General features: G+C 39.8%; 1 protein-coding gene across 1 annotated transcript in view; it reads right to left on the bottom strand.

Moving 5' to 3' along the window:
* Positions 1-15,953, bottom strand: part of AKAP6 (A-kinase anchoring protein 6) — a 211,803-nt gene that overhangs the window by 137,860 nt on the left and 57,990 nt on the right. Inside the window, exon 4 of the mRNA XM_085301681.1 lies at positions 13,456-13,578. Coding sequence (XP_085157807.1) covers positions 13,456-13,578 — 123 coding nt within the window. The remainder of the gene's footprint in view (positions 1-13,455; positions 13,579-15,953) is intronic.

The raw sequence follows: 15,953 nt of genomic DNA, 5'->3' as shown, positions 1-15,953 counted from the left end.
CAGGCCCTTTCTTAAATCTAGAGCTCTATGGACCCAATTCCAGAAGTTCCTTTTCCTTCATAAGAGCACGTCTGAACAAGCACTGACAATATTTAATTTACTGTTTACTTAAAACAGGCTTGTGCTGAATAGTTTGTAATCATGCACTTCACAGGAAACGCACCACGCGTGTGCCTCGCGCAGCGAAAGACAACCTGAAGGACCTGGGAGTAGGTTGTGTAATTTCATGTAATTGAAGTCGAGTATAGATGCAGCTGGATGTGGCACTGTCTYAAGATGATCTGGATGTATTTGATAGGAAAATTGGAAAAGATGAGGTATTCTTTTTCATTAGGAGGGGGAAAAAAAGAGAGACTTGCTATCCTAGAAAAGATTCATTTAACATAATGCACCACATACTACAATACAGCCTGATTTTCAGGTGCACCTATTAACCAGTAATAATGTCAACTGAAGAAGCAAAATATGATGAATAAAGATGGGGCCAAACTTTGGGGTTTTGACTAGCAATATTCTACTTGGGCAAAATTCTGATTTTATGGTTAARTTATGCATGGCACAAATGCTGTGAACATGCATGAAATTTAGCACAAATACATTCATATCAACACAAGGGTAGCAAAAGGAAGGAACCATCCATGCAAGTATAAATACAAAYAGAAGCGAAGGAAATTGTCAGATGTGTAATGAAGTACCAGTTTGGGTATTAGGGCTATATATATAATTTTCAAATAGGTGATAWTTTCCTAAGAACAAGGAATAACTGGACAGAGAACACTGGAAAGTGCAATACAAGGCCCACGGTTCCTCRTATCTGTGTGACTGAAAATGAGACATATGAAAAAGGCAGATACAGTTGAAAATACACAAAAAGTATTACACGYGTGTGCAATGTAGAGATGCAAATTTGCATGGATAAGGACAAAATTAGAGCACACATTTGGAACGGAGGAGGACCTCCAAGCACAGAGATGCTCCGTCACCTTGGACATTCCCCACTGCCTACCGCTTACTTCTGGCATTTGGAAAATCGTAACTTTAAAAGCGTGTGACCCAGAAGCTCTGCTTCCCTGATGGAGTCAGGGATGGAGCATTTGCATCTGAAGAGAGGGAAGGAGAAGAGGAAGGAAGTCAATCAAAGCCATTTTTCCAGACACATTTGCAGCTATGGAGTGGGCTAAATATCACACGTGAGCACATATATATTACAGAAAATGTATGTGCATTGGCCTGACAGCAGGTTTTAAACAACACATTAATGTCATCCTCGCGCTACAGTCTATACAATACAATCTGCCTCTACTTTTTCCCAATCATCATGCACGTGTAAACAAATAACAACTGTTCTCGTTTAGCAAGAAGGGAAAAGAGAGGCAGGGATCAGGCAGTTTGATTAAGGCTATGGAGCCCTGGAGGCGAGAACCTGGGAGACGGGCTCCAAAAGCGGGTAAGTGCTAAGCCCTGGGGGCACCGACTCCTGGGCCAGGCTGGGTAAAGGGAGGGCAGCCTTCTCCGGGCGAAGCCACCTCTCCTCTCGTCTCTCCTGACTTTTAGGAAGCTAATGAATCCATTAGACCACACTRCTCCAAGAATCTCCACAGGAGAAATAGCAGCACCTACTTATCTATATCGGGCTCTGAACACGCTGCAACTTGTTTCCTGTTCCACTGATGGTATACGAAATGTCAATGTTTTCAAAAAAAAGAAGGGAAAAAATAAAGAAAAATTTCCCAGCATATCCAAACTTCTGCCTCACAGCTTAGTCATCTGTACAATGGGCAAAAGAAAAAATTACTTGGTATAAGTTCCCCTGAGGATTTTATAGCTGTAGACGGTTACATTTAGAAGACCTGTATTGTACAGGTATTTTAAAGTATGTACATGTTACTCTCTGAAATGAAGTCTCTCTCTCTTACAACCCTCTGTTCTTAGTAAATCCTCATAATTTTGTAAAAACAAAACCTAGGTCTTGATTTATTCATATCTTCAGCAAGGACAGTCAACAATTAAATATTCTTGTTTCTGTAGGTATACAGACTTTTATATAAGACTTTTTTTTTTTTTAATTCAAGAGGTGTCTAAACAAATATTTCCAGTGTAYTATGTATCTCTGAAAGACAAATAAACAACTAGGAATCACATAAATCTACAACATCTATACAGATACAGACTAGTTGAAATGACACAGCAGTTTACACCTATTGCCAGGTACTGTACTAAAAAAAGCATTTCAACTTTTARTTTTCCCAGCCAGTCATACTATTAGCATGCGTGACTTTCTGGGATACTCTTAAGGTCTCATTTTCCTGATTTAATTTTTGATGTACTTAAATATTTCTGAGAAAAGTATCACTGTTTCTAAGGCAAATATTTTTAGAGTAATGATATGGCAATTAAAATTATCTGCGTGACCTATGATATTTAGAATTTGAAATGGAAAACCTAATTTAAAATTTCCTAATAGCCACTTGCACTTTTGGATAAAATCACAATAGTACTAAAATATAGATTTAAGTAAAGTTTAATGTATATTTTGGCTAAGAATGTAGCCTTTTTAATTATAAAATAGTTAGACACTGTGGCAATGGTCACGCAGYGCAAACTGTCACACTGACACTGATTTTGGAGAACGAACTAATGTATGTGGGTGCATAATCTTTGTAAGAGACGTTTGCAGATAATTTGGCACTGCTTATTGGAAAAATGATTCCTGCACTACACATTTCTCCAGGCTCTTAAGAGATTTCAGTATTATTACAGGACTTCTGCTCATATTTGGGCTGTAAGCTGTGAAGCAAACCCGAGCTGTTCTGTCTGATGTGACTATGAAGCTACCTGAATACATCTCCAATGCCTTATGCAGCCTCACWGCCAAGGTTGATTTTTACCCTAAGAGCAGGGTTCTACTTTGGCTGTTTAAGGAAAGCATGGTGAACCCTCCTCTGAAGCCGTAGCACCCACTAAGGGTCTTTTTCTTCTTTCCATGAGATTAAGGGCATATAGTGTTGATAGCAATGATGGCCAAGGCGCCTATTATCACCAATTCCTAAGGATATTTCTAATGCCTAGCACAGTAAGGCCATCACTTAGAGGAACCACACAGTATTTCCTTCCCCAATCRATAGCAGTTGGTAGACACTTAAAAAGATTGACTAGTTAATGAAAAGAAGCTTTGATTTTCCACCCACTGAAACAGTGAGAAGAGTTTTAAGGTAAATTATTGGGTTTCTCTGGGGATCATTTCTTGTCTTGCTATCTGTGGGCAGAAAAAAAGGGGGAAATAGCAATATCACTGTGTATGTTGATTCAGTCATGTAATAATGCCAGATTATAATCTAAAGATGTTTCTAAAGTTGATATCTAATCTAGGAACCTCAGTACTGAAATCCCTTCATCATCATCTCATGCTGGCATTGTGCCACTGTAGATCAGRGGTAARATGGTCTGAATGCTCAAACTATTAATTTCTTGGTGTCACTATGTTTAGCATTCTTTTAAACATGATATTAAGTGAACAATCTGTGTTTAAAATGTTTGGTAATGAGATAATTATAACGATCCCTGGAATGATTTTTATGTTCTGGTCACTGATAAATACTCTCCATCTTTCACTTGACCAGGGTGTATTTTTTGCCTGGAAGTACTAAGTACGTTTACAAAGAGATAAACTGGTGGGAGCTTAGTGAAAAGCAAACACAGTATGTTAAATGACAGAACGAGCAGATGGAAGATTTATAAGAACAAAGAAAAAAAAAAGATTGATTAAATGATGATTAAGAGGAAGAAGGGACATTACTGTCTACCAGCGTTTCAAGGATCTGAACTCCAAGGAGAAAGACAGCTTATTAACAGAGTACAGTATAAGAGGATATAATAGATGGGACTAAAGGAATTAAATTAAAAAAAAAGAGAGAAAATTTAAGATCACTATCCGGGAAATTTCCCCCGACAGTGAAATCTCTTAGACTGTGGAATAATCTAAGCAAAACAGTGAAAGCCCTGATCCCTGGAGTCCAAGGCTTTCGAATAGACTGGACAAAACCCCCGGTTAAAGACCGCAGCGCGGCGGGCTGACGAGCACCAGCCTGGGTCTTCCACGGGCCGCAGAGCGTGRGCTGCCCGGGCGGCTCCATCCCTAGCGCTCCCGCAAAAACCATCCCACCCATTTCCTCTCTGTCCTCGCTCCTGTCATTCTGGAGACTGGGTAAGAAGTGTTTTTCTCCTTTGTTACTTAACTTTGGGCAGAACAATTTTCCTCAYGTGTTAAACACTCTCTGACCCCCAATTTCTGTTTCTCATCTCTCCACTTGGTTAGCTCTTAAGCAATTTAGCCAAGTTTTGAATGCGTAATTTCAGGAGTGGAGAAAAAGGATAGTTGCCTCCCTCCCAGCTCTCCAGAGGRTGTGTTTTGCACACTTTGTTTAGACATCATAGTGCTTCTGTTTGCGGATATTTCACCTTGTTAGCTTATGCAAAAAAACTCTCTTGTGTTTTATTACATTTTTTTTTTCCTATTGACTCTGCATTTTACATTGCYTTACACTGTTAACAAAAAATGTTAGCTCGGGGCTTCCTAAATTGAGCCTCAGTGTATTTATTATCAAGAGTCAAGAGGGGGCAGGAGCCCCTCGGCAGGGAGGCACACGGACAGCACGGCTCGTGCAATGAGGCAGCCGTAAGCGTGGCCAGCCCACACCCCATCCACCGCGACCASCTGTCCTTGGTCATTTCTCGTCTTCTTGAGATACTCAGGAAACACTCTGGAAAAGGAACAGTGTTGGGACTCCTTTTTCCTTCCGGCACCTTCAGGAGTTAGCGCGGATATTGTCCCAGACTGTGAAGTCTGTCTGCGCTCTGCCTGCCCCTGTTGCACGTTGTCCTCCTTCGATGCCAACCGTTGGCAGAACCCTTGTCCCATCTGCAGCTGAGGTGCMTACCTAATTCCTCCCCCGCTCCCCTTTATTCCCATGGGGAAAAGACATCAGGATTTATACACACGTTGCTTCCACTAGGGATTAGCCTGCCTCTGTTGGGACTCATTATCCTTTGTTATATTTTAAGTGAGATTCTACACAAATTGCATCTTACAGGTGRAATCCGGCCTTCAGTTCTGCTAAGAAAGGTGAGATGGCACAAGTGAAGACTTGCCTGCTGGCACTATGTTTTTCTAGGTGTGCCWTGTGCCACATGGACACCTACGACCCCAAAAAGCTATTTCACCAAAGCATGCCTACTAAACGCAAAAAAAGCCAGTCAACAGAAAAGAGTTTTCCAACCAAAAAATAAATTCATGGGGCATAGCAGCCTTGGTAATATGGACTCGGTTAGGTAGGAAAAGACCCCCAGAGATACTACTTAAATATAAATTTACTAACTTAAAGACCAAAAAAGCACAGATTGGCATGAAATAACATTATATTAGAATAATTCTTTTAAAATTTTAGTTATAGTAAAACTTCAGAAGAAGCTAAGGTAGATGTAATCTTCCTTCTATATGTCTGCAGAAATAGTTTTATGCAATTTAAAGGAGAATTAAAATAACTCCTTAGGAAAATAAATCAGAGATCCAAAACGACTATCACAATACATCTGTAGAATTAGAAATCAAAATAAAATTACTAAGAGAAGAGAAGAGAAAAAATTACCAACCAAGACCTCCATTCACACCCTGAAGTTTTTATATTTCTAAGGAAAGCTTTGGCATTGTGAATACCAAAACAAAGACAGACAGCAATTGTTTTATTTCTAGTACTTAAGGTGTGAATGATATTATGCATCTGAGAGACACAGTACAGAACCCATGGGAACTGACCATGGCTCTTGGAAGGCAAGTGGAAGCAAATATACTTTAAGTGTTTTTTAAAATGTGCTTGTTTGTCATTTGAGATCCTAGCCTTATATTATTCTAATGATTTCCAATCTCCGAATTTCTTTTAAAGTAAATTTCATTTCACATTCAAAAACAAATTTTCGACTGTATCTATGTTGATCATACTAGTATACTAAAATTTCAAGCAACAGCACACTTCTTAATAGAAACATAAATTACAATTAAAAGTTTTTACATAAGCAATGTATAATATATAATTATTATTTTCTAAACAAGTTTTTTAAAGTTGTGTCCAGTGTTGCTACACTGATAAATTATAGAGTATTACCAAGTTCCCACTCCAAGAGCGATTTTCTACAATTGCTATAAAGCTTCTAATTCAGAATAATCTTTACTAAAATATTTTTTTATTGAAATTTTGCTTATCAGGTTAATCCAAAACATTTTATAACAGTTTGATTTCACTGTATTATCATTGAATCCCCCTGAACGCAAACAATTTCTGTTGCAGTCCAGGGACACCACASACCCAGTGGAATCTCTGGAATTTTTATAGTGCTCAAATTAGAGTGTAGCCTGTTGGGGATAGTTTTACAGTTTTGGGTGGCGAGTTGGAGGTGGTGGTGGTCACACTGCCAAAYGAAGTTACCTGCCTTGCCCAGCTTCACCCACAACGCGCCCAGTGACAGCTGCAGCTGCACATCTGGGCCAGGCTGTCAGCTTCAGCAGTTGCTTTCCTACAGCAGCAGGAAGAACTGCTCAGCGCCAGGCCATCTTACAAGATTTGCTCTTGCATCCTACACTTGGAGCATCCAAGCTTTTAGAATGAAGAAAGTTGGGATTGTCTACTGTGGAGCACATCCTCTGGTCCACAAATACACAATTCAGATATAAACAAACARGAACACCAACATTTTCGTTTCATGAAACAAAACCTCTCCTGTGAATAAGGCACTTTGGGTGCTCTGCATGGGCAAATTACAAGAACAACTAATATATATAAGTCCAACAGTGTTAACTTTTGCTRTCGGATCCTATCCCCTTCCTACGCATGGCTACGTAAATTTGGGGTGATAGCAAAGAAAAGGAAAGGATGCCTGGGGAAATGAAATTCCACACATCTGGAAAGCAGGTTTAGAAAAAGGTGATACTCTTAACAGTATTGAGGCTCTTCAGTCTGCGGGAAAACTATTGAGGAAGCATTGCTGATGCTACAGGCTTACAAAAAATAAACCCTCTCAGAGAGATTTTGTAGCAATAGCTTGTAGCCTCCTTTGTAAAGGATACACATATTAATAATAGATCTCCAGCCTAACAAATCTCCTCTTTCGGTGGTGCTGGCGGGAGAAGCGTGACTGCTTCCTCCCCCTTAAACACACACAAAAGGCAGGTGCTACTGGTGCCTATTCCTCCACGGTGCGTGAACGTCTGGGAAACAATTTATGATCCTTTAAAATCTTTCAAGGGCAGCATGTCTGTTTTGGCCAACACAACAAACAGTACTGTTAATGATAGGATAGATACCTGGATTTTCTCAGCATATATTTTTCTCTTATTTAGTCATCACAAGAGGATTACAAGAATGTGAAGTTCAAAAGACAGTCCTAGCAGTTTAGCAACCTGCACTTTTCCCACYGCCAGCAACCGTACACGCTCTGGCTCCAGCCTATAATACAGGTACAGCCTAATGCGTTAAATGACAGCAATATCCCTTTTTGATGTTCTCAGCCACTTTAACTCAAGAAATGGAAAAACTTACGTAGAGGTTATTTAGTTTACAGGTTTTGTAAGCTACAGAATAGTCACGGCCAAAAGTATACATGCATTCCTTTTGTTTAATGTTGATTTCTTACTCCCTACTAAATCCTGCTATTTGCTTGTGCTATTTGAAATCTGCATTTGTAGCTTACACTTCTGATTAATCTATTCTGTAGACTGCTTCCGATATAAAATGACATCCATATAAGAACCCATGCATATATAAAATGATCTTTCAAGATAATAGCATAAAATTCAGAAAGTCAAACAACAGGCTACACAGATTTAAAGCAAAGCCCCTAGAGAGGCAAGAGATGAGTCCACTTGTGGTGCCCGGACTCCTGAGCAGYAGCATCCTGCAGATACACTGTATATTTAGAGGAAAAAATTTAACTTGGCTGCCACAGAGATTGAAAACAACCATACGGCAAAAGCGTAGTAAATAACTTAGCTATTTCAGAGGCTCTAACACCTTTAGGAAAGTCACTGTTATGACCACTACCACAAAAACAGTTAGTAGATTAGCCCAAGACATATGTATTTAAGCTTATTTTCAAAGAAAAAAAAATACATTGTATTTAATTCTTCCCTAAACTGACATGAGAGATGAGATTTTTTTTTTCAGACATAGCAAGACTAGTTACAAACCGATGACCAATTATCACGAGAAATCACAGCACCATCATTACTGTGCCAATACAATTTCTCTTAAAGGTGAAAATACAACTTATTTTCTGTATGAAAGCATTTGCTGTTCACAGCTAAGAAAGTGCTGAGCCATGAAGTGCCCAGAAATATTTATTCTGAACACAGGAAAATCCTTCCTCCGTTTCTCTTTAGATAATGACGCTCCCAAACTCCTGTATCTGAAGAACAATTGGGTTTTATAATGAAAAGAGAGCACATCTAAATCTCCTGCTCKGAAGAAAAGTAAAGGCTGGATCATCTTATGCAGTTTGTTTTGACATACAAGGGATACTTTCTTGTTGCCATCTTTTTTAAGGATAGCCTATGTCCGCAGTTGTAACAAGAATTGAAACATTTGCCCTCCTCCAGATTGCAGACTTAAACACAGGCAAGTTACGGCCCCAGTTTTCTTCAGAACAGCAAGAAGCAGCAGCCCGTTTCAAAGAAAAAGTACATCATGGAAATGTGACCATCCCTCTATTTTTGAAAAAGAAAAAAAAAAAGAAAAAAAAAAGAAAAATCTACCATTTCTCAAAAAAGAAAAAGCCAAATCCTCCCGATATTCCCTGTAATCAAAATTTCAGAATTTTAATCTTATAGAAATTTTCAGGTGTCTCTTATATGTTAAAATGAAAATGCCTGACTACTGRTTCTAAATTTCTAAGGTGGCCTTATTTTAATTCATTTTTAACTCCACTGCAAATACTATTCACCAACGCCTACTAATGATGTAGGAAGGATTTAAGAAGTTGTAACAAGTAAGTTTAAAAGAGGAGATTTTTCATTTTAGGTTTCCCTTAAAAAAAATATCATATTACCTAGCTCTAAGTATGACGCTAAACACACAAATGGTTTTAGCCAAAGGACCTAACAGCGCTCCAGAGGAAGCTGCATAATTAGGAAGCATAACAAGCAAACACARTTCTGTTCTAACAGCAAAAAGAAAAGTTAAAACAACGGAATTAAAAGTCTGAGGCCTCAATGAATATAACTGCTTTACAATGCCATTTATCTAAAGTTTTCCCAATAGCGGATCTTCCCATTTCTGCAGTTGCTTTCTCTTTCCTCTGCTAAAATAATGAGGAGTAAAGATGAATAAAATGTCCATTTCAGTAAACTAAAATAGCGAAGAGCAACAGGGTGGATTCTTATTTGCTGAACTGGTAAGAAAGTCTATTTTGTTTCAGCAGTCTTATCTAACAGATGCTTTCAGTTCCTAAGCTGGCTTCACGATGCTGTTTTTGATTAAAACTGATTTGCATACCACCAAGACCATGCTTAGAGTCTGCTAATAGCTGATCCTGATTAGGGTGCCGATGGGCAGAAATCAGCGTAACAGAGAAAGAGCTACAACAGGTAAAGCAAATCAGAAMTCGTTCTTCAGAAGCTCCTTCCTGGTAAGATCAGTGAAGGTATCTTTTCATYAGGAGGGGATCTGCGCCAAACTCTGCATCCATCTCATCACCGGCCTCACTTTTATCACTGGCAGGACTGATTGAAGACATCCTGACAAAGCAGGTTTTTGCTAAACAATACCAATATTTTGTTGAAATATTTTAGTGCTGTCAACACCTGCCAGCTTGTCTGGCTGGCTGCAGGGGTGCCAGAAGTCCCAGAGCTGGCAGCCCCGTGTCAGCCCTCCCACACAGACCACCAGAACGGGAATCCCACAGCTCCCAAATCCGTTGCACTGGGGTTACACAGCACTGAAGACCAGTAAAATTAAAGAATAATTTTGTCCACTGTTAGCAGCTACCAAGGTCCTCTGAAAACCTATTTTCATTGGAAGCATCAAGCTTTAGCGTGTCTAAAATGAAGCACGTTTCAGTTCTGCAAAAAATCAGGGGGCTAGGTTTTAAAATTTGCAGTGAAAACTGCCCTCCAGGCTGAAGACTATTTSTTTTGGCACATCTTACCCTAGGTGTAGACTAGGTACCTGCCTGTGGAAAATTTTATATTCTTTATCAAATTGTACGGTTACCCACTGTGGCAAAATCTCTGGAATTCGTGCTGTAGCTGCGATGTAAGAATGAAATGTAAATTTGTCTTAGAATTACTACTACCGACTCCCCACGCAAGCATTACTACTCCATGCGAAGATGCTAATAAATTTAAGCTTGCTTGTTTTTTAAATAAATGTGCTGTCCACTGTGTGTCCACAGTGCCTGTACAACACCATTTCTCACCAAGCTCAGAATCACAGAACGGCTGAGGCTGGAGGAGACGGCTGGAGGTGGCCTAGTCCAACCGCTCGCTCAGTGCACAGTGAGCCAGAACAGGCTGCTCGGGACATCGTCCAGCAGGATTGCGAATAGCTCCAAAGATGGAAATACTACGACCTCTCTAGCCCCGGTCCCACGCTTCACCACCTCCACGGTAAAATGTTTTTTGCTATCTGCATTCTGGAAAAATAAGGCTGAGCATCTATTTTTRAAAGAACAGATTTTAGGATTCAATCTTTTATTTTACATTTGTAAAATGCCCCTATAATGATAGTCAAGGATTTTAAATATTGGAAAATTTGGGGGATGTTCATAAAGTTGTCGTTATCTCTTCCACAAGGCTTTTCTCAGTTAATAACACAAAAGGGAGTAAGTACATCCTTTCTGTTTYTCTGCTTGCTTATTTTCTCCTCGGAGATTGTTACAGCAGAGATTTAATTCATGAATGCAAAATACTCTCTCTTTACGGCACTAATTTTGTTATTGCAACAAGCATCTTTCCAACAAAACAATATCACAGGTGGTGAAAAATAATTTGTGCCAAAGGCTAAGGCCTTGTCTCTACTAATAAAAATAAAAATACTAATCTACACTGAGTCTTCACTCCTTCTATGAACAGAAAACATATACCAGTGAGGAATCACAGTTATGAAGTTAGCTAAAGCAGATGCTGTTTATAGAGAAGAACCAACACATTTTTCTTCTTTATTTTGCAGGTTAGTTTGCAACTGGTGTCTGTAGTATGAACCCATAAATCTGGAACTTAACCTTATAAAGTACTAAACAACCATTTACTTCAACGGATCTCAAGAGAGTCTGATAGCATGTAAAGTCTGACTTGCAAAAGAAGAAAACAAGCAGTATAAGCACCTTCACAAAGCCCTTGATCAGCATTGACTCAGAACGCTCAATCAAGGGAAATTTTAACATTGAGCTTAATGTGAATTGAAGTTCATAGATTTCTGTTTAAACACAGATTAGAATTTCTGTCAGACAAATACCAGTGAAAAGTTGACAATCTAATTAATACAAATAACTCTATCTTCCCATTATAAAAATGCTCTGTATTTTAATAATTCAATTCTGCTGTGTAGAAAGGAACAGAGCATATGTTTTCTGAAAACCAAGAAGAAATGAGGCAGTAGAGTCACAACTGTACTTCTTTTTTCCATGTTGTGCAATGATTGTTTACTGACCATATAGCCGATAAAAATAATCACATTATCATCAAACTGAAACTGCAGTGTGCTTTGGCCATTTTACCTCTTCACAGGAGGAAAGTGGAAATAGAATACCCACCTTGCCTCATAAAATAGTCATCCTGAAACATGCAACATCTCAGGTATGTTCCCATAATCAGAAGAATAGAAAAATTTTCTTACCAAAAATGAAAATAATTATCAGGAGAAATACAGCGTGCAGCTGGGAGCCTCAGTACTTAAAAGGGAAAGAGAAGTTGTGCAGGTGTCCACATGTTCATTTATTCAGACTACCTCTAGCACCGAATTGCTTCTGGGCTACTACTCCCCTTTCCACTCTGACAGATGGCTTTAGCCTCAACTCCTGTAGAGCCACAAGGCAAAGTTGGGGGTAGTTTGCCTGCAAAAGTTAATGCTTTTCCCTGCGGAGGACAGGGAAAACGGATCTGACTGTGGCTGAGACTCACCAGCCCAGATGTTGCCTTGTTCCTGGGATGGCACAGGTATATATTTGCTTTTTTTTACTCGGTCAAGATTGAAAAAAATCACAGCTACTCATAAAAACTCATCTCTCCAAAAGTTTCATGTCGCAGAGTAAGAGGACAACGAATCGAAATGACCAATGGCTTTTCCGCGGGCCAATCTCGCAAAGCACTCTGCATCCTTTAATTTCATACATGGTTAATGTATATTTAAATGATTAATTTAATAATGGTCACTTCAGTATTACGGTAGGGATTGGGATGATTTTTGTTTTCATCAAATCATTTTTCACTATCTGTGTATCAGGGCCTGGAAACGAGACTGAGCTTTGGGGGCTGACGGGGCTCAGCCAAGGCTTTGCCGTATCCAGCTGCTGCGCATGGCTCAGTGGCTCACAGTAACGCTGATCACCAGGTTTTCTTCCAGCTTATACTGTCGAGAACCTAAGATCTGGGCAAGGGGAGAAGGAATTTCTTAGCTTTTTAATCCCCTCCTCCTTCTGCCAGATAATATAGCTTGCCTATTAAGATATCTCCCCACTGCACTGCACGCGTTGATCTCTGCTCTTTACCTATGGCATAAAATTTTGGTTTTGAGGACTGAATCTTTGGTTTAAGTCGTACCTTATGTTTCACCTCCTTATAACCAGAAATTGCTCTTGGAAGAATTCACTTAAAGTCTCAGGAGGTTTATCAAATGTTTTTCAATATATAATTCTAGCCTGTAATATATTCAGAAGATTATTCAGCCAAGTATTTTCTACTTCCACCCAATGTTTTGGCTTTTTGCACAAGAACAAGGCTAGTGACAGTTGTATTAATTACATGACAGAAATGTGTATTGGATGAAATGATTGAAATAATTATTTCAAATACTTTATTTAAATGACTCAGTGTTATGGCTAAAACTGTGGCAGAGAGAAAAAGAATTCATTGCTAATAAGAGCTTTTTAAATATTACAAGTGCAGAAAAAATCCCAGAATGGTCAGCAGAATGACCATCATTCTTTCTCCTTTATCACCATTTTCTTTCATTTTCACAGATAATTTCTGAATTACAATGTAATTTCAGATTTTAATTTCATTTTTTAAAAAAGTTATCGCTACATACTTCAAATACAGTAAATAATTTGTTAGTATTTTCATTAAAACCGCAATGCTGCAAATCTTCTATTAAAATATAGATGCACACTAGTAATTAAAAAATGATAATCAAATAAAAAGCACAGCAGAACACTTCAATTACTGATAGTAATCATAATATAATCTTGTCCTACCAAGTGTGTCTCCAGGTACAGTTTAAGGCTGTCTGTCTCTGCTTTAGGAGGAGTCCAATTCTCTGTTGTTTCCATGGCTTCATTTAACCAGTGAATAAATTCATCCAGCTTGCTTACAAACCCCTTACCAGATAAGAAAAAAGAAAGAACAAGAAAAGCACATTTGTTAGTGAAATGGCAATCTGAAAAATGTATGCTCTAAGTTTTTTTTAAGCCAGGAGAGTATTGTACAGTAAAATTTTGCCTTTTGCAAGTGTACAAGGAACAACAGCAATTAGCAAGTGGTCTTCTAATAAATGAGGAGCAGAACTATGTTTCTGGGGATAATCTAATGGGACATTTTTGATACAGGACAACATGAAAAATCCACACAAACTCAATGCAATGGAAAAACTGCAACGTTTTAGAATATATGAGATATGTATGAAAAGCTGYATATAGATTACAATGAAAATTGAGCTGAAGATCTTGCATTGGAGAGATTAAGTGCAGCACAACTGCTCCTGGCTGAGGAAAGTGCTGAACAAGATAGATGGTGGTAGACTGAGGAAAGAAACTACTTGTCAGAACTCGGGTCTTCTGATTCCCATTTTGGTTCCTAAGGTGAGACCTGGAAAGAAGAAATCCAACCATATGTGAGGTGGAACATGCAAGCGTTGAACAGAAGTATTTCTGACTGCATTTGAGGTACACAAATGGTGCTCCTGTCTTCCCAGGGGCAACGTTTACTGCAAGATTCACATCAATTATAYTGTTTGATTAAAAACAGTGTCCCTGAATTTACATGATTGGATGATACCAGAGGCACATACTGAGCACAGATAATTTTACCAAAGTCTGTTATTCACTACAAAACAAGAGAGTTAATGAAATAAACTGACCACGATGTTTATAGCCAGCCTGAAAATGAGCTTTGAAGAGGAGCGTCCATCTATTACAAGACTGGGTTAACATATCTCTAACACTGATTATATTATTAGTTATTAACTATGATTCCACAGCCCTATGAGAATTTTAATTTCTATTTGGATAACAACTCAGCATACATGCTCAGTATCTCATTTTCACCATGGTATTTACGGAATGGGTTTCAGTTAGTTATTGCTCCATTCAGATAGCTTGAAAGCAAGCAAAGGATAAAATTTCCAGCCCAAGCCCCTTTCTCAAAAGTGCCACAAGCAACTGGAATTCCAAACAACACAGAATTAGGACTTTGCACTGTTGGGACACAGCTGGGTTGTGCAAAGTGCTGTGGCAACAATCCAGAGCTTGCAGAAGCCACGTTTCCTTCGAAATTCACGGTGGTAGAGCCATGCTGGCCCAGACTGTTTGCTGGGGTAGTTCAGAAAGGGAGGGGGGGAGATAGGAAACAGCCCACCGGATCTGGTGACTGAGATGGTGCGTCTCCAGCCTGGGGTAAGCAATGTAGGTGGCTGCATCTCTCATGCAGCAGGCAGCGCAGCAAGGGCTACCATGGTCCCCACGTCAAGCCCCCCTATGACAGAGAGGGCAGCAAATAAGGGAGATGATGTTCCCCTGGCTCCTGCAAAGCACTGCTTTTTTTTCCCTTTTTTTTTTTTTTTTAATCCATCTTAGAGCTGAAAAAGTTACAAGAGCTGTGCAAGAGCTAGAGAGCACAGGAGACGCCAAACTTGCAGAGGAGCAGGAGATGTGAGCTGATGGGGAGAGGAGCAGGAGGAGCAGAGTCCTTCTAGTCCCTCCAATAAATCTCTGCCTGCGTTTTAGCAACGTGCTGTCCTTGAGAGACAAGGTGATGCGGTAAGCGCACAAAATGAAGAAAGGCGCTCGCTCGTATACGCGTCATGTATTTTACAAAGACAGACGCGTATAACACCTGCCTACAGCATTCGATGCCTGCGCGCCTCCAAAGCCGTGCTCGGAAACGCTGCGGGGTTGCACTAGTGTATCGGCAACGGTTATTTCTACCCGCTCACAAAACGCTTGTGCGTTTCGGTATTTGTTCCTTCACGTTGATCTTTGGAAACTCTCCAGCACCAGGCTTTTAGAAATCCGAAACGTCTCCTCTCTGCTAAGGAACACGCAGCACCTGACGGATACCTGTCTGCYGCACCAGGACACGGTGCCCGGAACGGGTAGGCGACCTGAATTATCTGCGGCACAGCAACGGCTGAGGGGTCACTCGGGGCGCCCGGAAAACCGGAGATACGGGATCGCGCAAAACTATCACGAGCCAATTTTCTTTGAGGAAAAATAGCATAAATTTTCAAATACTAGTTTCCCTTGGCACGTTAAAATCGCTCCTAAAAAGAAGCCCGCCCGTGGGAGCTCCTGGAGGAGGTACGGGGAGAGCTAACCCCGGCTACCTCCCCGCCGCACAGAATTATTTTCTGCTAGACAGCACAAATCACGATAATCCTGCTATTTTTCAAATGATGGCTATAAAATTTTATTGAAACCATTCAAAAGAGCACATCTGTAGAAACTGAAAAATAACTCGGGCAGCGGCGGCGGCGCGG

Source organism: Rhea americana, unplaced genomic scaffold (assembly GCF_003343005.1).
Source record: "Rhea americana isolate MKP2758 unplaced genomic scaffold, rheAme1 scaffold_18, whole genome shotgun sequence".
In the NCBI taxonomy this organism is placed as follows: Eukaryota; Metazoa; Chordata; class Aves; order Rheiformes; family Rheidae; genus Rhea; species Rhea americana.
Note: the sequence above shows the minus strand (reverse complement) of the source record. Positions and strands in the feature narration are given on the sequence as shown.